At 36.5% G+C, this 25899-nt stretch overlaps 1 protein-coding gene across 2 annotated transcripts; it reads right to left on the bottom strand.

Annotated features, from left to right (window-relative positions):
- Positions 1 to 285: 285 nt before the first annotated feature.
- LOC106129204 (GILT-like protein 1) lies at positions 286 to 21264 on the bottom strand. Of its 2 annotated transcripts, none has more exons than XM_060953219.1 (6): positions 21164 to 21264; positions 5517 to 5600; positions 4395 to 4526; positions 3426 to 3494; positions 2746 to 2850; positions 286 to 1861 (listed from the first exon to the last, which is right to left on the bottom strand). In XM_060953219.1, the coding sequence occupies exons 2-6, from the start codon at positions 5592 to 5594 to the stop codon at positions 1619 to 1621; spliced, it is 627 nt and encodes a 208-aa protein (XP_060809202.1). In that variant the 5' UTR covers positions 5595 to 5600; positions 21164 to 21264; the 3' UTR covers positions 286 to 1618. The 2 variants fall into 2 exon arrangements, with proteins under 2 accessions (XP_060809202.1, XP_060809201.1); XM_060953218.1 differs by lacking the exon at positions 21164 to 21264 and adding an exon at positions 13471 to 13551.
- Positions 21265 to 25899: the final 4635 nt, after the last annotated feature.

Raw genomic sequence — 25899 nt, 5'->3', positions numbered from 1 at the left:
GCACCAATTCCCTCAGTCGCCACTTACGACATTCACGGAAAAGAGATGGCGTGGTCTTATTTTAATTTGCCGGTAACCACACGGCTTTTTTATTAATCGTTCATTTTAAGCACAAACTAAATAGAGATATGATTTTAAGGTTAACTACTTTTAGTATTGCCATGAATAAAAAATATCCGTTTCGTTTGCACATAAAAAAAAATTAACACAGTAAAAAAATATAGGTCGAATTGGGAATAAGAACTCCTTTTTGAAGTCGGTCGGTTAAAATTAAAACAACAAAAAATACTAAGTACTTAATATAATTACAAAAATCTTAAAATTAATCTTATAAATATTGTAATTACTTTTTTTTAACGTACGTAACAAACACTGTCTGACCACGCCGTCTCATTCCCATGGATATCGTAAAAGGCGACTTAGGGATATGCTTATAAACTTGAAATTTTTCTTTTAGGCGATAGGTTAGTATCCTATCTTAATTCTATCATTACGCCAAACAGCTGAGCGTTGCCTATAAGTCTGTTCAAGACTGTTGATTCTGTCTACCCCGCAAGGGATATAGACGTAATTATATACATACATGTATGTACGTACGTATGTTTAATACATATAAACAATGGATTGTACAGTTTGACACCGGCATAATTATCCTGTTTATAAAAACTTATATTATTCTGATTTCTGTGGACACTAACTTACAACTACTTGTCCATATTGGTTCACATAAATTTTAATCGCATGGCATAATTATCGTTGCGCATAATCCAGTATTAAATCTTTTTTTTCGGTTTTTTTTTTCAAAAGTACAACACGACTATTAAAGACGTCCTGGTAAAGGGTCAGGTCAGGAGTACCCGAAACCGCCGAGCTTGCATGAAGAGAGTTATGAATGTGGATGAAGCGAAGGAAGTGTGCAGAGATCGTGGCAAGTGGAAAGAGGTAGTCTCTGCCTACCCCTCCGGGAAAATGATTTTATGTATGTACAACACGACGAACTAAATAATTTATTACTGGTACATCCATAGCTAATTCGGTATTGTTTATTACTTTCAGGTAACTCATAAGTTCATACTGTTATTTTTCATAATGTTTTTTTTTCAATTATGTTGTTATTTAAAAAGTACGTGAGTGATTTCAAATCAAGCACACAAGCACAATCAGAAGAACTAAGATAATATTACGTATTTTGTTCTTTCTGAAAAGGATTTCCTGTAGACTTAATTTAATGTTTGCGAGTAATATCTTCTGATATTTTTAAGTCAACAGCATTACGCTGTAACACCTGATGTACGAAGATACAAGCTCTGCTTAGTTCTAACAATACTACAATACAATTGTTTCACATAAAGATGTACTTACCTAACTTTATTTTTTAATGTTTGCGAGTAATATCTTCTGATATTTTGGAGAAATAGAGCATTGTGGAGGAGAGAATACCAAGAACGTCAATTCAATTCATATAATAATTGGTAATATCTCTAGTAGCTACTTTCTCGTTAGAGTAGGTAATGTTCACAAAAAATTATGCGAAACGGTGATTATGTCAAAAAAATTTATGCGAAATGCGATCAAACATTATGGTGCCCATCTATTTAAAAAGTACGAGTATTTAAATTCAACAAACGGACGGCTTATTCACTGCAACGCGACAAACCACGCTTTTTAGGTCTTTGAAAGCCTCATCCTGAACGGCTTGGTCGAATTTCTCGTTTATAATTACAGTTGGCACGAAACTCAACGGTCTGAATACAGCGTCTGTCTTGTCTCCGTACGAAGCTAGCAGGTTGTCGCCTTGGTCGCCGCCTGCGCAGTTCTTCAGCTTATTGGCTTCGGATTCTTTTTTCAATTGAGCTAGGCACTGGAATGGGAATGGAAATGGGTTAATTCAACCGGTGTTAGACTTATATTTTTATTAAAATTAAAAGGAATTTCGCTTTCATTTTATTTTTCAGATATATAGTTAACTAGCTAGTGACTTCGTTCGCTGTAAAAGTTAATAAAAAGCTGCCATCTATAATGTCCCTTAGAAGAGTGGGGGAGGAAAAGCCATTTTAAAAATCTCATTTTTTTGCTTCTGCTGGTCTTACATAGATCCTCCATATAGATTTTAGCCGTCAATGGCTTTCATGTACAGACATAGGTCAGTTACTATTTAATCATATGTACATATGTATATTAAATCGATAATCCCACAGAGGCAATTCAGGCAAAAACTGGATGTGTTTTGTAACCATGATCTAAAATGGGTTAGGTTCAATTCCATAGGTGGTGAGGTGAGGTGATGATGTAACCCGGACTAACATCAGAAGGATTATGATTCCCACAGAAACGATCGAAGTCCAAACAAAAAGTCGAATAAGGGATAGTTTCTTCATTATTTGAACGAAGTGATTGCATTAAGAGAATGTTGCCTGTGAAGTTCTGTGTGGATCCCGGCAGCAATACAAAAAAGGAATAGGACCACCCCATCTTTTTCCCCATGGATGTCGTAAAAGGCGACTAAAGGATTGGCTTACAAACTTGGGATTCTTTTAGGCGATGTGCTAGCAACCTGTCACTGTTTGTATCTCAATTCTATCATTAAGCCAAATAGCTGAACGTGGCCATTCAGTCTTTTCAAGACGTTTAGCTCTGTCTACCCTGCAAGGGATATAGACGTGACCATATGTATGTATGTATGTTGCCTGTGAAGCATGAGAAGTATATGATCGTGGCGAGTGGGCTTGTATGTTTGTATGTTACCGTGTCCAACGCCTTGTCCGGACTGCTCTGGCCCATCAGACAGATGACCAGTTCCATCTTCTCAGTGTCAGCTAAGCTTTTGTCCTTCAGGATGCATGACTGTACCTGTAATATAAAAAGTTCATTCAATTAATAAATCGTCAGTCATTTTGGGCCAAAGACTGGTCGCGATTTGAACTAATTGTCCCAAATAAAGTAGGGTTACCACCACTAAAGGGAAGATCTCCCGCCAGGCTGGTGTGAAATCTTTGTAATCGCGATTTAAATTCTTCGCTGCTATTGGCTGAGCGCGTCAATTTCCTCGCGATAATTGACATTGACACTAATGACAGTGACATTAGTGATCACATCAACAGATGGTATACATACAATACATTGCTTGAAAAGATTAAATCTAAATAAGGTTTGACTAATTTGAATTTGAATGCTAGAAGGCCTGTGATACCTCGAATTTAGGTTTACTTTCACAACCTTCTAACAAAATGAAACTGATATATATATATATATAAATGTTTAATATAGAAACGTGCGATATGAACAAGAGCTATATGTGGATTGAAGTTGAAGGGTCGGCTCGGCGATGTTCTCTGAAGCGGCGTCTAGCGCGTAGACATCGTTCTTCGTTTTCTTAATTCAAACGACACGCCGCAGAATTTACCAAGAACCTAAACATGTCTCACCTTGTTGCCATAGCATTCCTCTGGCCCGTGATGGCATGTGAACTGCCATTTACCGTTGACTTTGTCGTGCTGTAAACAAAAAATATATTTGTAAGGTAATAGTGTCGGTAAAACAGCGTCCATTTGGGTAACATAATTTTTTATGGCATAATCATCGTATTGCATAATTCTTCATTAGAACTTTATGAGGCACTACGATTATGCCAAAAAATTTACAATATGCCAAAAGAATGATTAAGTAAATTACATACAAACATAAATACATTCATATAATCACGTCAATATCCCTTGCGGGATAGACAGAGCCAACGGTCTTGAGAATACCGATAGGGCCACGTTTAGCTATTTGGCTTGATGATAGAATTGAGATTCAAAAAGTGACAGGTTGCTAGACCATCGCCTAAAGGAAAAAATCCCAGGTTTATAAGCTTGTTCCTTAGTCGCTTTTTACGACATCCATGGGATAGATACCATCTTTTTTATTTTTGTGTATTGGTACTGGAAACCACACGGCGCTTGAAATAATGGGGTTTACTTAGTCTCTGATCTGAAATATCCTCTTTATTAAAGAAAATTCAAACTCATAACCTTCTCATTTAACCCCCCAACGCAAAAAGACGGGTGTTATAAATTTGACGTGTGTGTCTATGGCACGATAGGTTACAAACGGATGAAGTGATTTCAATTAAGTTTTTTTTTAAATTTGTTTAACATAGATAGAATAGAATAGAATAGATTTATTTTCAAAATTGGATACAAGGTATCACTTATTGACGTCACATAACTTAAATCTAATTATAACTACTACCGCTTCCAAAGCGCATGTGTAGAAGATGCGGCGGAACAAACTACACTGCAGCATTTTCATAGGACGTCAATGTACAAATATAGATCTCTTAAATCTAAATCGTGGACGAATGCACATTGTCTACATTAAAAAACATGTATGAATGTAGAACTGATACCCACCGTGCTCTTCCCGTAAGGAACCAATTTGACTTTGACGGCCCCCTTGAAGTCCCTCCACACCGGCGCCAGCTGCGTCGTGATGAACTTCTTGGAGTCAGGACATAGGGACTCGTAGTAAACTGCTATTTTCACCTGGAAATTGTTAGATACATGCATACATAAATATTATCACCACTAAATCTATTCAAGACTTGAGTTTTGAATAGACCGAAAGGCGTATGGCTTTATGATGGAATTGAGATTCAAATAGTGACAGGTTGCTAGCCCATCGCCTATTCCTATGTTGATTAGACTATCCCTTAATCGCCTTTAGCGACATTACTAAATATTTTTTATTATTGTGTTGTTTTTTATGGTACGGAGGTATGGCAAGCGCTATTTTTTATCTCGCGACTCGTGACAAACATTTGCTTGTTCGCTTTTTATTATGACGTGAAACGGGATAGCGATATTTGGAAAAATGGCGTCGCACGTTACATGTTACGAGAGTTTTTGTTATCCCTGGTTACATCTTTTGGATAGCAGTTGACTGAATGTGCAGGTTCCTTCACGATGTTTCTCTCACCGTAAGACCATCGGTTAGGATTCAAACTATCTCGCACATAACTCACAAAAGAGACATTGGTACAAGGCTTAGGTACAGGTTTGAACCTGGAACCACGCGGCACTAATAAACGTTTATACTGGTAACATTTAGTGGTTAGACTTTTTCAAAATTATATTTTCTTACCAAGGCATGATGCGAAACAAATTAAACTTTTAATATTGGCCTGGATCTTGGATGTTTATCTAAATATGTATCACTACATAGTATAAAACAAAGTCGCTATTTTAGTTTGTTTGTCTGTATGCTTAAATCTTTAAAATTACGCAACGGATTTTGATGCGGTTTTTTGTAACAGGTAGAGTGATTCAAGAGGAAGGTTTTTATGTATAATTTTTTCCGAATTTTGCACCGTGCGAAGCTGGGGCGGGTCGCTAGTTTATTATAAAATATAGTATCGTTGAGTTAGTATCTCGTAACACAAGTCTCGAACTTACTTCGAGGCTAACTCAATCTGTGTAATTTGTCCCGTATTCATTCATTCAATCAATCAATAATTCGTTCATTTATTTATTTACCTTGTTGTCGTCCTTTTTATGTTTAGCATAGGCCCCGCACAGCATTACAGCCAAACAGACAAACACTAAACACTTCATTTTATTCTGTAACAAACAAAATTATTTGTAAAACATACCATATAATCACGTCTATATCCCTTGCGGGTTAGACGGACTCAACAATCAGATTTAATGATAGAATTCAGAGTTAAATACTGACAGGTTGCTAGCCCATCGCTTCAAAGAAGAATTCCAAGTTTATAAGCCTATCCCTAAGTCTCCTTTTACGACATGCATGGGAAAGAGACGGAGTGGCCCTATTATTTTTTCTATTGATGCCGGGAACCACACGGAACATAATCCTGAATAATATTTAGTACATACTCCTATAAATATTTTTACTATTAAGTAGTTTGAAATTGTTTTTAACTCTCCCACTCATTACTGTAAGTTTTCCGAAAATACAAATAAACAAACAAACAATAAATAAAAGTATGTAGACACATACATACATTAATTAACAAGTTTTAATAACTTTCTTTTTTCAAAACGTTTTATGTGTCAAAGATATCAAAATAAAAAAAATAAAAACTCACAAGATTTCGAAGCAATACCACTTTTGATAATAGCAACACTGCTCTGGACGCAGCAACAGAGCTCTACTATCGTGCTATACGCTGTTAACATTGTAATGTACAATTGTGTCGCTTAACTTCAAAGTCGGATAAATCCACTCTACACTTTTAGAAGATATTCAGAAAACAGTGATAATAATATACACACTTTGATTTCTAAGGCAATTTTTATTTTAAAATGGCAACAATAGTTGATAAAACCGTCCCTTTCATCAATTATAATAATTGATCAATTCGTCTTTGCAAAAATTTAATTTTAAGATTGGATCTACCCATATTCGATATAATGGAATGCATTTTATCCATCTTTGAAAAAACTTATGATGGATTTATATTATTTTGATTTAACCTGTCTGGATTTAACTAGATTTAAAAAAATACGACCCGAGCTAGGGATGTGCTCAATGTGCTCATGACGATATCACGGTAAATTATCAAGGGTCAAACGTGTTAGCTAACTGAATAGAAAGAAAAATAACATAACTAGGACAAACCATTTTTCTATTAAAAAAAGGTGTGACAAAATTGATTAAAAACGAAGTTTTTTTTATTATAAGAGTGAGTAACTAAATAAATTATTTTAAACAAAACTTAATACTTCTTCTGAATCATCTTCTGCAATCTCTTCTACGAGCGTTGGTCGCCCTATCACATTTTCACTGTTGAGCATATTTTTATAATAGTTTAACTGCGGCAACGAAGCCGAATCTTGTCCAAAGTGAGTTTTCAGCAATTCTCTGGACAATAACTTATACCGATAGTCCTGTATACCTACTAAAAGATCGGAGAGGTCGTATGTAAAACAAAACTTGTTACATATTTCGTCACATCCAAATTATTCTGTAATAGTAGAATAACAATAGTAACTGTAGATAATTGAGTCGATAATGGCTAGCCACATCACTAGCGCTGTCTGAAGATTTAAAATAACGCTTGCATACGTATTACAAATTTACCGAATTTTCGCTCTTTCCTCTTTCTTACGGCGAGTTTTTATATTAGGCCGTTTACGGGCATTACTGGGTGACAAAATTTTAATAGAATTATCCATGGAAACGAAGTAATTACCCAAAATAAATAATAAAACACGGGAGCGCAAGTTGTTAAAAGTCGTAAACTTTACGTCCCCTGTCGGACATATTGGATAAAAGCAATGCGTTGATTGGTCGTCATGGATATACCATCATTTGAAAAAAAATGGACAGTGGATGTATCTGGTTTTCATAAAATGATATGACTTTGACTCTTAATTTCTCACAAACTATCCGGATTTATACACAACTGACAAAATAGATTCAAAGCTTGTGTTTTTTTCTTTTTAACGATACCAAAATCTTAAAAATCTTTGAAGATGGATTTATCCAAGTTTGAAGTTATGCGACACAATTTCGCTTCACTTTCTCACATACATACGTGTAGTATGTGACGCTGGTGCAAGTTATGAGCGGTTTATTTTTTACTAGCTGTGCCCGCGACTTCGTCCGCTTGGAATAGTTATTTTGGGCATCATTGAAGCCCTCAATGATAAACAATTTTTCTGTGAGTGATTGGTCACAGGTTATTTACTGAAAAAATATTTTTTGAAATTTTGCGTAAGTAAGTATATTAAGATTCTATTTTTAAGAAGGACTAGTGAATGGGTTCTTTCTTCGGCAAATCAATAATGGGTCATCCTAATTTGATACTTTCTGTATGTATATGTATTAATAATATATTTTATGTATCTTGTAAATGTAATGTAAATGTATGTATTTATGTATTTGTTTTTGTAACGGTTTGTAACGTTTTTTGTAACAGAAAAACTTTAAGTTTGCGATGCGATAAAGTGCACATGCATACTGAAAAATATATTTTTTCAGTATGCATGTGCACTTTATCGCACCACAAACTTAAAATTTTTTCTGTTTGGTCAGCTGGTTGACTGGTAGAGAATTCCAAATTGCATTAAGTCCGTTTTTTTGTAAATTTCTTTTTGTGCAATAAAATTTTAAATAAATGACTGGTAAAGGATTTCAATAAATACATATATCTCCTGTCATCGTATGGTTAATTTAAAAATTTCACTAAATATACTCACCGCTAACAACCGTGCCGTATGGTTAGTTGGTGGCAAGGCACCAATACGTAAAATAGGACCACTCCATTTCTTTCCCATGGATGTCGTTAAAGGCGACAAAGGGATAGGCTTACAAACCTGTCGCTATTTGAATCTCAAATCCATCATTAATCCAAACAGCTAAACGTGGCCGATCAGTCTTTTCAAAACTGTTGGCTCTGTCTACCCCGCAAGTGATATTGACGTGACTGTATGTATGTTAACAACCGTAACGCATCCACGACCTCGCCACAAACGATAAGTGAAACTTTCATCCGCACGCACTTTCACACATGCATTGACCTGTGAAATGTCGCGAGTGAAAAGCGATAGCGACTAACTAACTAACTATAATCCATACCAAAAAAATAAACCGTGCCGTGTGGTTCCCGGCACTATTACAAAAAAGAATAGGACCACTCCATCTCTTTCCCATGGATGTCGTAAAAGGCGACTAAGGGATAGGCTTATAAACTTAGGATTCCTCTTTTAGGCGATGGGCTAGCAACCTGTCACTATTTGAATCTCGGTTCTATCATTAAGCCAAATAGCTGAACGTGGCCATTCAGTCTTTTCAAGACTGTTGGCTCTGTCTACCCCGCAAGGGATATAGACGTGATCATATGTATGTATGTATGTAAAAAAATAAACGCAACTAAGGGATTGCCTTATAAAGTTGGGTTTCCTTTTACATACATACATACATATAAACACGTCTATATCCCTAGCGGGGTAGACAGAGCCTCCAGTCTTGAAAAGACTGATAAGCCACGCTCAGCTGTTTGGCTTAGTGATAGAATTGAGATTCAAATAGTGACAGGTTGCTAGCACATCGCCTAAAAGAGGAATCCCAAGTTTATAAGCCTATCCCTTAGTCGTCTTTTACGACATCCGTGGGAAAGAGATGGAGTGGTCCTATTCTTTTTTGTAATGGTGCCGGGAACCACACGGCACTATATCCTATCCTACTACTATTATAAAGGCGAAAGTTTGTATGGATGTTTGTTACTCTTTCACGCAAAAACTACTGAACCGATTACCATGAAATTTGGTATGTAGGTAGCTGAAGACCCAGAATAACACATAGGCTACTTTTTATCCCAGAGTTCCCGCGGGATTGATAGGGTTTCCATGCGGACGAAGTCGCGGGCGGCCTCTAGTATTACATATATATAATTACATATCTAACGCACAAAACTGTGAGAAGTACATAGTTGTCTTTAGAAAACGCTCGTCTCTCACTAATTACGCCGCGCAGGTCACATTAGAAAGTGTTAAGTTTGCAAAACAACATAAAGGCTGTTTTCCAATGCTTTCTACGTACATTTGTTGTTACTGTTATCCTACTAATGTTATAAATGCGAAACATACATACATACATATAATCACGTCTATATCCCTTGCGGGGTAGACAGAGCCAACAGTCCTGAGCGGACTGATAGGCCACGTTCAGCTATTTGGCTTTAAGATAGAGAGATTCGAATAGTGACAGGTTGCTAGAACATCGCCTAAAAAAAGAATCTCAAGTTTGTAAGCCTATCCCTTAGTCACCTTTTACGACATCCATGGGAAAGAGATGGAGTGGTCCTATTCTTTTTTGAATTAGTGCCGGGAACCACATGGCATAAATGCGAAAGTTTGTGAGTATGTCAGGCAGGATGTAGTATGGATGTTTGTTACTCTTTCACGCAAAAACTAGTGAACCGATTACGATGAAATTTGGTATGTAGGTAGCTGAAGACCCAGAATAACATATAGGCTACTTTTTATCCCGGAGTCCTCGCGGTAATGATTCCACGCGGACAAAGTCGCGGGCGGCCTCTAGTCTAAATATAAAGGTAGCCTACTGACCTGTGAGCTATCCCAGTTTATACAGATCATACTATACCACACTCTCAAAGGGATTGGCAGAGACTACCTACATCTTTCCGCATACAAGCCCTTGTAAAGGTAAATAATGTAGTAATAAGTAAGGACCCTGATAAAGGGTCAGGTCAAGAGTACCCGAAACCGCCGAGCTTACATGAAGAGAGTTATGAATGTGGATGAAGCGAAGGAACTATGCAGGGATCGTGGCAAGTGGAAAGATGTAGTCTCTGCCTACCCCTCCGGGAAAAAGGCGTGATTTAAAGCCTTTGGGGGTAGACGGAGATCTTCAAAATACTAAAAGGCCATGTTCAGCTGTATGGCTTTATGATAGAATAGATTTATTTTCAAAATTGTATACAAGGTATCACTTATTGACATTGTCACATTGTCTACATTAAAAAAACATGAATGAATTGAGCTGAATTGATGGAATTGAGATTAAAATAGCGCCAAGTGGCTAGCCTATCGCCTAAAAAATCTCAAGCCTTAGTCGCCTTTAACGACATCCATGGGAAAGAGATGGAGTGGTCCTATTCTTTTTCTATCGATGCCGTGATCCACACGTAACAGATATATTTTTTTAATTAAACACGCTGTTCGCTTATGCATTGTTCGGATTGATTTTTAAGCGGTTTTCTCTTCAATTTGAAACCACGTTTAAGCGTACATTACCAATACGTAAATATACTTTAAGCATGCATGCTTTCTAACGGGGAACAAATGTCTGAACGAGTACTCCAGTGAAAATGCTGCAGGGTAGTTTTTTCCGCTGGTTCTTCTACACATGCGCTTTGGAAGCGGCAGTAGTTATAATTAGATTTAAATAATGTGACGTCAATAAGTGATACCTTGTGTCCAATTTTGAAAATAAATCTATTCTATTCTATTCTCCGCCGGGCGCAGGTGTAGCAGGACGAAAAAATCTAATATATGTTAACGGAAATGTATGTATTCCGTCATTGTATACAATTCCTAGGAAATGTATGTAATTCCTAAAATAGCCCGGAAATGTGTGAAATAAATTATATTAGTCACATTTCCTAGGAAATCTTACATTTCCTAAATAGCAATCGGAAATGTAAAACCCGTGGTGGTACGCGGGGACAGCGGGGCGAGGGGCATCATTTAGAATGTTAACAAACGCTAAGAACACCGCTTATATCGAAGATGAACGTTACAAAGAGTTAATAGAAGAAGTTTCCACGGTAAAACAACAGCTAAAAATACGGCAGCATAAAAAAGGGCATCGTTGTTAAGCCTATCATATAATCAGAGTTTAACTCTAAGCAATTATTATTTCTTTAAAAAAAAAAACTAACTTAATCTAACCTAAAAATATTATTCTCATTTAAACAAGGTGTTTTAATGAGAGTTTGGCTTTCTGTAAAGCCTTCTTTTTATACATTTCCTAATACGATATAGGAATTATATACAATTCCTAGGAAATGTATACATCTCCCAGGATATGTATAAAGGTCAAATTTTCAAAAACCTCCTAAGTGTAATAAACAGTTTTCTGAAACACCGCATCGAAATCGGTTCAGCGAAACGCGAGATAAACGCGGACTAACATACATACATGCAAACATACAGGTCAATCTGAGGACCAACTTTATTTAGACGGTTAATAAGCTGCCAAATGGCATAATGGACTAATTCAGAGGAGATACCGAGTGTCATTACCGAAACTATTTTGAAAATTACATACATACATATAGTCACATCTATATCCCTTGCGGGGTAGACAAAGCCAACAGTCCCGAAAACACTGACAGGCCACGTTCAGATTTTTGGCTTGATGATAAAATCGAGATTTAAATAGTGACAGGTTGCTAGCCCATCGCCTATTAAAGAATCCCAAGTTTATAAGCCTATCTCTTAATCGCCTTTTACGACATCTCTCTTGATTCTCTCTAACACGCAAGCGACTAATCTGCCGTTTCTTCACTTAACATGTATATCAAGTCCAAACACACACGTTTTCTTGATTGAAAGACTTACAATAAAGCGAGGTCAGCTGGTCATTGACTTTGAGGTCACAGCGGATCGCAACGCCACAACCAGATACATCAAGAGAGGTGTGGATTGGCGTCTTCTTATATATAAAACTAGCGACCCGCCCCGGCATCGCACGGGTGCAAAATTATAAATGTTATTATACATAAAAACCTTCCTCTTGAATCACTCTTATATTAATTATTAAATAATTAATATTAGTTTATATTATTTAATCAGGTATTTTTATTATAAGTACAGTTCGGAAATTGTAATAGTCACATTTTATTTAAATAAATGATTTGTTTATAAAAATTTTGAATTTGAATTAATCCCAAAATTCCCACGCGAGCGAAACCCGGGAGCGCAGCTAATAAATAAATTAACTCATCTCAATACTACCCAGACTCTCTGTCGGCTTCGCACGGGTGCAAAATTCGGAAAAAATTATACATAAAAACCTTCCTCTTGAATCACTCTACCTGTTACAAAAAACAGCACCAAAATCCGTTGCGTAATTTTAAAGATTTAAGCATACAGACAAACAGATTAAAATAGCGACTTTGTTTTATACTATGTAGTGATATATAAAATTCTCGTGTCACAATGTTCGTTCCCGTATTCCTCCGAAACGGCTTGACCGGTTCTCATGAAATTTCATGAGCATATTGATTAGCTCTGAGAATCGGCCAACATCTATTTTTCATACCCCTTAGTGATAAGGGTTGTCCACTCTTAATTTTTTAAAACTAGAAATTACATAAATTTATTTATATGACAAAACAACGTTTGCCGGGACAGCTAGTAATGAATAACACAAAAAACGAATAGGACCACTCCATCTCTTTCACATGGATGTCGTAAAAGGCGACTAAGGGATAGACTTACAAACTATAGGGTTCTTTTTTTTTTGGGCGATGGGCTGGCGACCTGTCACTGTTTGAATCTTAATTCCATCATTAAGCCAAACAGCTGAACGTGGCCATTCAGTCTTTTCAAGACTGTTGGCTCTACCTCGCAAGGGATATATACTTGACCATATGTATGTGGGTTGTGAACGTTTTTTATTTAAATTGTTTCGTTATTTTAAGTTATTTGTTAGGACTGGCACTTTTTATTTTAGAAGAGAATAATGACGTAAAATGTCAAAGAGTGAAAATGAAACATTGAAGTTGTAAGACGAAAAAACCTATTAAAGAAACTGAAGGAAATATTTGTTTTACTAAATCCAACTGAGTAATCCCACATGTATGTATGTATGTATGAATTTGTCTTCTAAAATTGGCACGGGGCACGCAGCAGACACATTAAGTTATTTTTTTAATCGCTACCACACCAGCGTGGAGAAACCACTTGAAGAAATCTCATTTTTAAAACTCACTTGATACAATTTCTTCAAAACCAACACTACGCACCTCTTCATTATTAATTTGTAACTGTTTTATTAACAATTGTACTTAGGTAGCGATATCATATTTCGCTCAGTTGACTTTAACAGCATTGCGATAGTTGTCTGACCTATCAATATAATTATGAAGACCTCAGATAAAGACAATACTACATACATACATATAATCACGTCTATACCCCTTGCGGAATAGACAGTGCCAATAGTCTTGAAAAGGCTGATATGCCACGAAAGGTCATCTAGCATGTAATAAATAATTTTGTCTCACTCACCTTTGGCCCTAATTCTTATTGATAACAATGTAAACAATAATGTTGCCAGGCGGATAAGAGTATTGCAAGGAAATATTATTTAATTATTACTAGCTGTCCTGCCCTCAAGGATAAATAATTTTCCCCGCGTTTTTCTCATTTTCCATTATTTCTTCGCTCCGTATAGTTGCAGCGTGATGTTATACAGCCTAAAGTATAACATCACTTAATAATTTTTCAATTCGTACTTCCTGAGATAAGCGCGTTTAAGCAAACAAAAAAACTCTTCAGCTTTATAATATTAGTATAGATTCATTCATTGATTCTTAATTTCATTGCATGACATGCATACATGCTTCAAAATAATAAAAAACACATTTATTCACCTTGTCAGGCATCTCTCCTAGTTACCTACCATATATATTATCTCCATAGTTTATCTTAGGTCATCTTGACATCCAAGGAACAATAAAAATAGGTTGGCGCCTAGCTTATCTGTATAGTTCATTAGCCTACATAAATACATACATATGGTCACGTCTATGTCTCTTGCGGGGTAGACAGAGCCAACAGTTTTGAAAAGACTGAATGGCCACGTTTAGCTATATGGCTTAATGATAGAATTGCGATTCAAATAGTGACAGGTTGCTAGCCCATCGCCTAAAAAAGAATCCTGAGTTTGTAAGCCTATCCCTTAGTCGCCTTTTACGACATCCATGGGAAGGAGATGGAGTGGTTCTATTATGTTTTGTTTTGGTGCCAGGAACCACACGGCACGTTCATTAGCCTATTTATAATATAGATAACTAAGTAGTTGATGCCCGCGTATTTGTTCGCGAAAAACGATAAACCTGGTTATTTTTTTCAAATTATATACATTCAGTCAGAAAAGTATCGGGAATGGATTATTTATTTATGGTTCCAAATTCAAATTTTTGTTTTTTTTGTTGTTGTTAGATTGGCACAACTGTTTTCCATTTTGGCGCGGAGTTTGAGTTGCATCTGTTGTTTACATTAAATACAGTGCTATTTTTAGTTATATCATATCTAGTGTGTATTGCTAATTTCATAATGGATAAAAACATCGAACAAAGAGTTTGTCTTAAATTTTGCATTGCCAATGGAATATCGTGTTCGGAGTCACTGAAAATGTTACAGAAGGCTTATGGTGAATCGACTTTATCAAAAACTCGTGCTTATGAGTGGTACAAAGCGTTCAAAAGCGGTCGAGATGTGATGGAAGATTTGCCTCGCTCTGGTAGGCCATCAACGTCTGCAACTGAAGTTAACATCGCAAAAGTGAAGGAAATAGTGACTGAAAATCCTCATTCAACTTTGAGAGAGATAGCCACCGAACTTTCTGTATCTCACGAGTCGATCCGTACCATTTTAACTAATAATTTGGGTATGAAACATGTTGCCGCTCGGCTAGTCCCAAAAGACCTGAATTTTTTTCAAAAACTCAATCGCATGAGAGTCGCTGAGGACATGCTAGAACGAGTCAATTCCGACCCAACATTCATGAAACGCATTGTTACTGGTGACGAGACGTGGGTTTACGAGTTTGACATGCAAACTAGTCAACAAGCTTCGGAGTGGCGCCTTTCAACTGAACCGAAACCGAAAAAACTACGCCAAAGTCGTTCAAAAGTCAAAGTCATGTTGACTGTTTTCTTTGACTATCGCGGTGTTGTGCACTCGGAATTCTTGCCGGAAGGTCAAACGGTAAATAAGGAATATTATTTGAGTGTTATGCGGCGTTTAAGAGAGCAAATCCGACGAAAAATGCCAGATTTGTGGAAAGAAAATTCTTGGATTTTGCACCATGATAATGCACCTTCGCACAAGGCCATCATTGTGAACGAATTTTTAACCAAACACTTAACAAATACCATCGAGCAACCACCATATTCACCAGATATGGCTCCAGCCGACTTTTTTCTTTTTCCTAAACTCAAATTACCACTTCGTGGCACCCGTTTTCAATCGGTAGAAGACATAAAAGAGAATTCGCGGCGAGAACTGACCTCAATTCCGGAAACAGCGTTTAAAAAATGTTTTGATGATTGGATTATTCGTTGGCGTAAGTGTATCGTTTCTAAAGGAGCATATTTTGAAGGTGATAAAATAAATTTGGATGAATAACAAACAGTTTGTGTATTATTGATCTTTTCCCGCTACTTTCTTGACAGAGTAGTAAGATCCTCTTTTAGGTTGACCATGGGGAACCTCACCACTCTGGAGAGGAGCCTTGGGTATGCCTTTGACCATGGATCCTGGATTGGGTGAGTCAGATTTTCCACGAAGCGACTCTAATACATACATACATATACGTTTAGATAATAGGATATCCCACCAAAACATTCTGTAAATAACTAGCCAAGTCTCGATCGAGCTGCATGCTTATCTCTAAGACAAATTCTGCTGCAGTGTAGTTTGTTCCGCCGCTTCTTCTACACATGCGCTTTGGAAGTGGTAGTACTTAGTTATAATTAGATTTAAGTGATGTGACGTCAATAAGTGATACCTTGTATACAATTTTGTTATATAAGTATATATAAATTATATATATATAAATCTATTCTATTCGTGCAAAGTCTAAGGTTCCTTACTGCGATTTCTTTATTACATACAAACATACATATAGTCACGACACTTGCGTGGTAGACAGAGTCAACAGTCTTGAAAAGACTGGAAGGCCACATTCAGCTGTTTGGTTTGAAAATAGAATTGAGATAAAAATAGTGACAGGTTGATTGTATGTTGCCTAAAAGAAGAACTTCGATATTTAAGCGTAAATAATAAAATTGAGAACCCTCTTCTGCAACCGGTTAACAATAAAAGTGTGGTGGCCTTCGGAGTTGGTGAATGTACGCGCGGTAGGTAGGTAGGTACTCTGGGCATTAGTGTCTATGACTCTATTGTCAATATATGACACTACTAGAAGATGGCCGCGGGTTTACCCGCGTAAAATACTACACCGTTTTCACCATTAAGGATAATCTATACTAATATTATAAAGATGAAGAGTTTGTTTGTTTGTTTGAAAGCGTTAATCTCAGGAACTACTGGTTCGAATTGAAAAATTCTTTTTGCGTTGAATAGACAATTTATCGAGGAAGGCTTTAGACTATATAACATTACGCTGCAACTATGAGGAGCAAAGAAATATTGGAATATGTGAAAAAAAAACGGGGAAAATTATTTATCCTTGATCAATGATGCCCAAAATAACTATTCCACGCGGACGAAGTCGCGGGTACAGCTAGTAATGCTATATGTTAGTTGATCATCCTTTTTATATTTTATGGTAGTCATCAGCATATCATATTATCTAGTTAATTCTATTATTAGTGTATGTAGATATTTTATATGTTTATTCCCGGTACGAATAGAAAAAAGAATATTACCATTCCATCTCTTTCCTATGGATATCGTAAAAGGCGACTAAGGGATAGGCTTATGAAGTTGGGTACTTGAAACCATATATATGAATGTACGTACATATGTATTTTAAAGTCTATTTTCCGAGATTATGCTGACGATAATAAAGATCTAATCTAGAATCTGGTATGAACACTAAGGTTAAACTATTAAGGTCAATTAGCAGTTAGGTACCTATATTGACCTCCCTGGCGATTGTCTTGGTTTGATCCTAGAAATCCAGATCTACACTATTAATTAAGACAGAAGTTTGTATTTTGGTATATTTGTAACGAATACGTCGCGTGGTTCCCGGTTCTAATAGAAAAATGAATAGGACCACTTTCTTTCCCGTGTATGTCGTAAAAGGCGACTAAGGGATAGGCTTATAAACTTGGGATTCACGGTAAGGGAAAACATCGTGAGGATACCTGCACATTCAGGCAACTGGATGTGTTACCATGATCGATCCAACACGGGTCAGGTTCCCCTGCAGGTTGCGGAGGTCAGACGGGAGTCGCTTCGTGTACAAACCTGACTCACCCAATCCAGGGGCCATGGTCAAAGGCGCACCCCGGGCTCCTCTCCAGAGTGGTGAGGATGCGACCGGGACTGAAGACAGCAATTAGAAGATAATTCTGCGCGAATAAGTTTTAAAAGAAAAGTGAGAGTGAAAGTTGGGTATGGCAAAAGAAGCACGAAAGCAGAATAAATGCAGTGGAAATGAGAGCGTTAAGGAGTATGATGGGTGTGAGTGACCGGATAAGGAACAGCGTGATAAGGGAATGTTGTGATGTGAAAGAAGATTTGTTACAGGAATAGAAAAGGGTATGTTGAGATGGTTCGGTCATGTAGAGAGGATGAATGAAAGCAGGTTGACTAAGCAGATATACAAGGAGAGTGTGGAGGGAAAGTTCGGAATGGGAAGACCTAGACGAACGTATCTTGATCAAATTAAGGACGTCCTGGTAAAGGGTCAGGTCAAGAGTACCCGAAACCGCCGAGCTTGCATGAAGAGAGTTATGAATGTGGATGAAGCGAAGGAAGTATGCAGAGATCGTGGCAAGTGGAAAGAGGTAGTCTCAGCCTACCCCTCCGGGAAAGAGGCGTGATTCTATGTATGTATGAATAAGTTTTAAAGCGGTTCTCTATCGGAAACCAACCGTCTCAATAGTATATCTGACATAGACAAACAGCCAATAAATACCTATTCAATCATATAACCTGTTCTCATAATACATGATCACATATGCGTGAGAACTCAGAAACTATAGACAAGTAGGTAATGGATTATAAAAACCGTGAGCACCACACTGTTCTTTCTAAGAAGGTTACGTAAGCTATTAGCATTACTTACGGTTGAACGGTGCCGTGCGGTTCCCGGCACTAATAGTTAGTTATGAGTTAGTATCTCGTAACACAAGTCTCGAACTTACTTCGAGGCTAACTCAATCTGTGTAATTTGTCCCGTATATATTTATTTATTTATTAATAGAAAAAAGAATAGATCACTCCATATCTTACTCATGGATGACTAAAGGATAGGCTCATAAACTTGGGATCCTTTCTTTGCCACTATTTGAATCTCAATTCTATTAGCAAGCCAAAAAGTTGAACGTGGCCTATCAGTCTTTTCAAGACTGTTAGCTCAGTCTATCCCGCAAGGGATATAGACGTGATTATATGTGCGTATAGTTGAAAGGTAATGCATACATACATACATATAATCACGTCTATATCCCTTGCGGGGTAGACAGAGCCAACAGTCTTGTAAAGACTAATAGGCCACGTTCAGCTGTTTGGCTTAATGATAGAATTGAGAACTAAAACTTAAAGGTAATGTATTGCATAAAATGGTGCCCGCGTCTTTTGCCGCCTTAAATCGCTATAGATTTTAACTTGTGCCGTGTGGTTTTCGGTAATTAAGAATAGAACCACTCCATATCTTACCCATGGATGTTCTTTAAGGCTACTAAAGAGATAGGCTTTTAAGCTTGGTATTCCAGTTGTAGGCGATGGGCTGGCAGCCTTTTAGACAGCTTTTTAGCAGCGTTTATTTCCGGATTACTTTAAAAATAGATAGATAGATAGATTTATTGCACCATGAGAGTAAAACATACAAAATAGCACAAAACAGACAGAGATGGTACAAAGGCGGACTTATCGCTAATGCTATATCTTCCAGTCAACCTTTGGGTGGAAGGAAACCAATAAGGAGATTGGCGTTGGTGCAGAGCAAGATAAATAAATGTTGATTTATCCTGCTGAAATCTGAAGCGGCACGGCCGTCCATACTTTTGTTGTTAATAAAATCGCATGATTTGATTATTAGTTGAGAGGTGCCGTGTGGTTCCCGGCACCATTACAAAAAAGAATAGGACCACTCCATCTCTTTCCCATGGATGTCGTAAAAGGCGACTAAGGGATTGGCTTATAAACTTGGGATTCCTCTTTTAGGCGATGGGCTAGCAACCTGACACTATTTGAATCTCAATTCTATCACTAAGCCAAACAGCTGAGCGTGGCCTATCAGTCTTTTCAAGACTGGTGGCTCTGTCTACCCCGCTAGGGATATAGACGTGATCATATGTATGTACCTATGTTGATTATTAGTATGTATCACACAACACAGCATGACGGGCCAGCAACCGAATTCCTCACCAGAATCCAAGTCCAAGTCGATCTATTTGTTTTAAACGTAAAATATTTTTAATATTGGCATGATAATAACTTAAGGCAGAATGAATTAATCTATTTAGTCTCTACTTAAAGGATTAAGTAGAGACTAAATAGATTAACCGACTTGGTATTTCATGAATCTCACAACTTTTTACGGTAGAAAGACTGAGCTGCGAGACTTGGGTTTTTTACAGGATGTTTTTGATGGTCTAATTTATTTCAAAACAAATACATATATGACCATCAGTTTCGGATAATGTATGTTTCTAATGGTGAAACAATTTCATTTCATCTCTCACGAGTCTACTGGAAGATATTTCTATTGAAATAAGTAGCAATTTTGTAATCCTATAATATTGTTCCTGTATGTTGTATAATATATGTTTTTGTTGTATGTTGTGAACATAAATAGTAAGAAAGAAATCGGTCTAAGGTTATATTTGGCCGTGAGTTGTGGCAAGTTGAAAAACACCACCCCGTATCTACCCGTGTGCATCGTAAGAGGCGATTAAGGAATCAAGCGGGAGTTGCAACACTGATATGAGTAGTCCAGAACCAACAGACACTGTTGGTAAATCCCCCCATTTTTGTCCAGTAGTGGATTTTTATGGGCTGTTAAAGTAAGGTAAGGTAATTTTTTTTTATTAATTCTTTTCAAACATGAAAACAATAATATCTAATTATCTAATTACATAATTACAAATGTATTTACAATATAATTTTTAATGGATTTGCGTAAGATAGATATTTAGATGATGATTATGTGATAAACTCAAGGTTTGTGTTAATTACTTAATTGTTTATAACAACGTTTTCGTTTTGATTATCCTACTACTATTATAAAGGCGAAAGTTTGTATGGATGTTTGTTACTCTTTCACGCAAAAACTACTGAACCGATTACCATGAAATTTGGTATGTAGGTAGCTGAAGACCCAGAATAACACATAGGCTACTTTTTATCCCAGAGTTCCCGCGGGATTGATAGGGTTTCCATGCGGACGAAGTCGCGGGCGGCCTCTAGTCCTTGATAATAAGATGTTTCAAAATATTGAGAAGTCGTAAGCTTTATAAATTCAAGGTTAGGCAGGTATAAATTAGTATAAAAAATACTTTGAGCGGTTAATTATTAACATATTGTTAACATGCTCTGTAACTGTAAAAAAATTGGTTAAAAAATAATTAATTATGTGTAGGCACAACATACATACAAAGACGATAAAAATCTTGGTTTAAAAAAACAAAAACTAGTTTTTAAATTGGCTACACATACATAGCTTTCAAGATGCACGACTAAAAAAAAAACAAACTCACCAAAGAAAATAAATTGAAACTTGACTTCGAAAAAAGAACTTTTTACTTTTTTTTTTATATAAAGCACAGGCACTTCGTTCAAAATCCACGCACCGACTAACTGAACTGAGGACGGACGGCCGAAGGAAAATAAATTGACTGACTTGAACAATGCGAACGTTATTGTGAAATATACGACGCGATAAAAGAACAGTTAACGATCGGATAAAAACCATTGGTTTTTTTTTTTAAGTTATGCTACAAAAGTACTTGTATAGTGAATGGAATTTGTAAATAAAGAGAAAAAAAAAACATTTATATTGTTGGCGGTTTTTAATTGCGTCACGTAGGTTCTTTCACTTTTATTTTTTTTATTTATTTATTAGGGTTTACTTACGTTTACTTATCAGGCATGGGCTTCGTACTTCAATAATAAAACGCCTTTTGTACCTAGTCCATATGTAAGTATTTTTGTTATAGTGTAATAAATTTAGCCCGTGGCTTCACTCCCGTGAGAAATTCCAGGAAAGAAAATAGCATATATTCCTCTCGAAGACTTTTTAAACCATGGACCAAATACGGGTTAGGTTTGCCGGGGGTTAGATGGGAGCCGCTTTGTGTAAAAAACTGACTCACACCATCTAAGATCCATGGTCAGGCAAGGTCAAGGCATACCCCGAGCTCCTCTCCAGAGTGGTGAGGATGCAACCGGGACTAAAGCCAGGAGGAAGAAGTTGAGTTTATTCGTTACAATAACACAAATCTTTTTTTCTTTGTTATTGACTAGCTGTGCCCGCGCCTTCGTCCGCGTGGAATAGTTATTTTAGGCATCATTGAAGCTCTCAAAGATAAATAAATTTCCCCGTTTTATTCGACATTTTCCATGATTTCTTCGCTCTTAAAAGTTGCAGCGTGATGTTATATAGCCTTAAGCCTTCCTCGATAATGGTCTATTTAACACAAAAAGAATGTTTCAATTCGAACCAGTAGTTCCTGAGATTAGCGCGTTCAAACAAACAAACTCTCCAGCTTTATAATATTAGTATAGATATGGATAAGTCTAGCCTAGGACGTGCTTTAACTTTGTGACTAAAAAACTAACTTTTTGAAGTTTTTCAAAAGTAAGTCTCAATTAAAGAGTTATACACCTATCTCTTCCTTCTCTTTGGTTAGAGAGAGAGAGTGTAGTGAAGGTAAGATAAAAAAAGATAATGGAACAGCCTTGGATCAGCCCTCTAGTGACAGATCAAAAGCAGTACCCATTCCATCTGGTCTTAGTCGAAATAAATAGTGTTCTTTACAAACATACTTACAAACATACATATCACGTCTATATCCGTTGCGGGGAAGACAGAGCCAACAGTCTTAAAAAAATTTGATAGGCCACGTTCAGCCTAGACATTGAGATTCAAATAGTGGCAGGTTGTTAGCCCATCGCCCAAAAGAGGACATCGATGGAACGAGATGGAGTGGTTCTATTCTTTTTTTTATAGGTGCTGGGAACCACAAGGCACACCATAGTTAAGTTATATTGTATTTTAATCTGTAATGTATATAGGAAAGGAGGTATACACTGCCGAACGCGAAGGCCGATTGTGCCTCTTTGTCGCTCGTTCCGCGCTCTCGCTTGCACTTCAAGCCTCACATGGAACGCCTCAGAGCGAGGTAACGCCGCATGACGTCATGTTTTTTCGGGCGTGCAGCCTGCAGAATTATAAGACGTTGTCACGTCAAAAACAAGTGTAGTCGCGTATTGCATTAAAACGTTACCGTACTGCCCAAATTATCGTCCCGAATGTTTCCACTATTCATTAACCGGCCAGGAATGTATCCTGTTCGTTTAAAAAGCGCGAAACGGCTTCGCGCACACATGATTCCGTATAATTCACAATTGCTGTTATAAATACCTAAGTAAATATAAGTATACGGGACAAATAACACTGATTGAGTCAGCCTCGAAGTAAGTTCGAGACTTCTGTTACGAGATACTAACTCAACGATACTATATTTTTTAATAAATACTTATATAGATAAACATCCAAGACCCAGGCCAATCAGAGAAATTTCTTATCTCGTCATGCCCTGACCGGGATTCGAATCGAACCCGGGACCTCGAATGTCACAGACAAGCGTACTACCGCTGCGCCACAGAGGCCGTCAAAATCTCCCATAGTCATAGTGCCATAGTCTTATCTCCCGTAACTTTGCGTAGGTGCCGCGTAAAAAGTATCTACCCTTTGTCCTTGGAATTTAATGAAGAGAACTTAAAGAAGAATGCATAATTTTTTGGAGATTGGTTATAGTGATGAGTAAGACTATTAAATAAATAAATATATACGGGACAAATGACACAGATTGAGTTAGCTTCGAAGTAAGTTTGAGACTTGTGTTACGAGATACTAACTCAACGATAAATGACAACAATATTTTATGTTTAAATACCTACTTATATAGATTTAAACATCCAAGACCCAGGCCAATCAGAGACATTTCTTATCTCATTATGCCCTGGCCGGGATTCGAACCCGGGATATTAAAATACTACCAACCGCTTCCTAAGAGCATGTTTATTTAAATTTCGTAAAAACCATTTTATCATAACAATGTACTCTCGCGTTAATTTCTATTCTTAGTTTGGATAATTGTAAAGTTAACGTTATTAAAGAAAATGCTTCAGTGCAGATTGTTACCGTTTCTTCTGCACTGAAGAAGAAATTGGAAGCGACAATTAACTTTGTTTAACTTTAGTTATAATTAACATACCTAATGCTGACAAAAAAAAACAATAAAAAAAATGCGTGCACTCTTTCAATGGACGTTAAAATAAATGACCTCATTTATGTGAATACGCAATTGTTCATAATCGTGCCATGAAGATTAAACAGATAATTTAGAAAACAGAGATTATAAACAATTGACAATTCAGCCGCTGTGACCTCACTCAGACTATGACCCCGTTAATTGAAATTATTGTGACACAGGTATGGAATAAGAGCGCATTCGTCTGCTTCTCATCCATGCAGATGGCAAAAGTGAATCAAGAGGAAGTCTTAACTTTTTTTATTTTTTATTTTATGTTATTGAAGTGTCTTTATTAAATTAAAACAATATACAATGAATGTCCTGAGCCTCTAAAAGTCATACCCGCCTTGAGAAATTTCACCCTGATCGTACTCGATTAGTTAGAGTATGCTTTGCATCAGAAGAAATAGTCAGATGTTTATAACGTAATAAAAACAACACTGCATTTGATAACAACCACATCAAAATATTCTCAGATACATGCAGAATCTCAAGATAGAGCTCGAAAAACGAACTAATAATGGAGAAACTAATTTGGTTACAAAATACATAAAGGGTATAAGTTCGTACGTATTTTATGTAGGTACTTACCTATATTTATGTAATTGAGTTGTCTTTATTAAATTCTTTCAGGTTAGAGAAAATGTAGTCAACAAATTTTATAAATGACGCTAACGATTGTTCCTTAGTCATAATCAGAGATCGGATATTCGGATGTATATTTACCTTAATTTGGGGTGTTGGGTTAGTATGGAACGTACTTCTGTACCTCAAAAATTCCGGGATTCGGCATTGACAATTAATGTTCTAATTATGGTCTGAATAACCTCAGACAGTTTTTGTACTGACTAAAAAATCACGCGGTATAATTCTGGAATCCCGGTAGGTAGGTAATTTTTTTAATAAATATGATCATCCATCACTTCTGTTTATAAAGATGTTTATCATATCTAATATACAATAAGTTTCAATTTTTTGTTTAATAAAATTTCCGGGATTCAAAATAATTCGAATCCCGAAAGCAAGAAGCCGCCTCCATACTTTCTTAGCCAAAATATTAGTTAAGGTAAATATGCATCCGATTATCCCATCTCTAGTCATAATGGATCAAGGCTAAAAACTTTGAAGAAAGGTTTTTAAATGTTCAGACAATTTTTACGTTTTACATAATGTTTAAGTACTATTTATTGTTCGATCCGTTAAGATTAAAGTATATATTCATATCTGGAGATTTTTTCAAGAGATATAGTAGAGTAACATCACGTTTTTTCTACATTACGGGGTAGACAGTGCCAACAGTCTCGAAAAGGCTAAAAGATATTAGAATAATTTACATTCGTGTTCATAAATTCCATTGCTTAACGCCTCTGTCTATCCATACAAAAATATTATACTTATACCTAAGTATAAACAATTCAATTTTTATATTTAAAGTTATAAGTAAATACTATAAATATTAATTCGCTGCGCGTATCAGCGATATACCTATAATAATGAAAAAATCACTCGTGTGTATCAAATAAATTTTCACGATTAACATAACATATAATCACGTTTTTATCCCTAGCGGGGTAGACAAAGCCAAAAGTCTTGATAAAGACTCAAAGGCCACGTACAGCTGTTTGGCTTAACGATAGAATTGAGATTCAAATAGTGACAGGTTGCCATTTGCTTTATAGAGGAATCCCAAATAGGTAGGTATATAAACCTATCCCTTAGTCGCCTTTTACGACATCAATAGGAAAGAGGTGGAGTGGTCCTATTCTTTTTTCTATTGGTAACGGGAACCACACGAGACAACAAATTAACGAATTTGATATATATTTGATCGTAAATGTAATCTTTCAAGTAAGTCGGCAAAAAATCAGCCCTTATTAGCCTTTTCTTCCACGCGGACGAAGTCACAGGTAACAGCTTCATATAAAGAAAAAAAAACTACAATTTATTAATTAACA

The sequence above is a fragment of the Amyelois transitella genome, chromosome 31 (assembly GCF_032362555.1).
Source record: "Amyelois transitella isolate CPQ chromosome 31, ilAmyTran1.1, whole genome shotgun sequence".
Taxonomy (NCBI): Eukaryota; Metazoa; Arthropoda; class Insecta; order Lepidoptera; family Pyralidae; genus Amyelois; species Amyelois transitella.
This window is presented reverse-complemented; position numbering and strand designations above follow the sequence as displayed.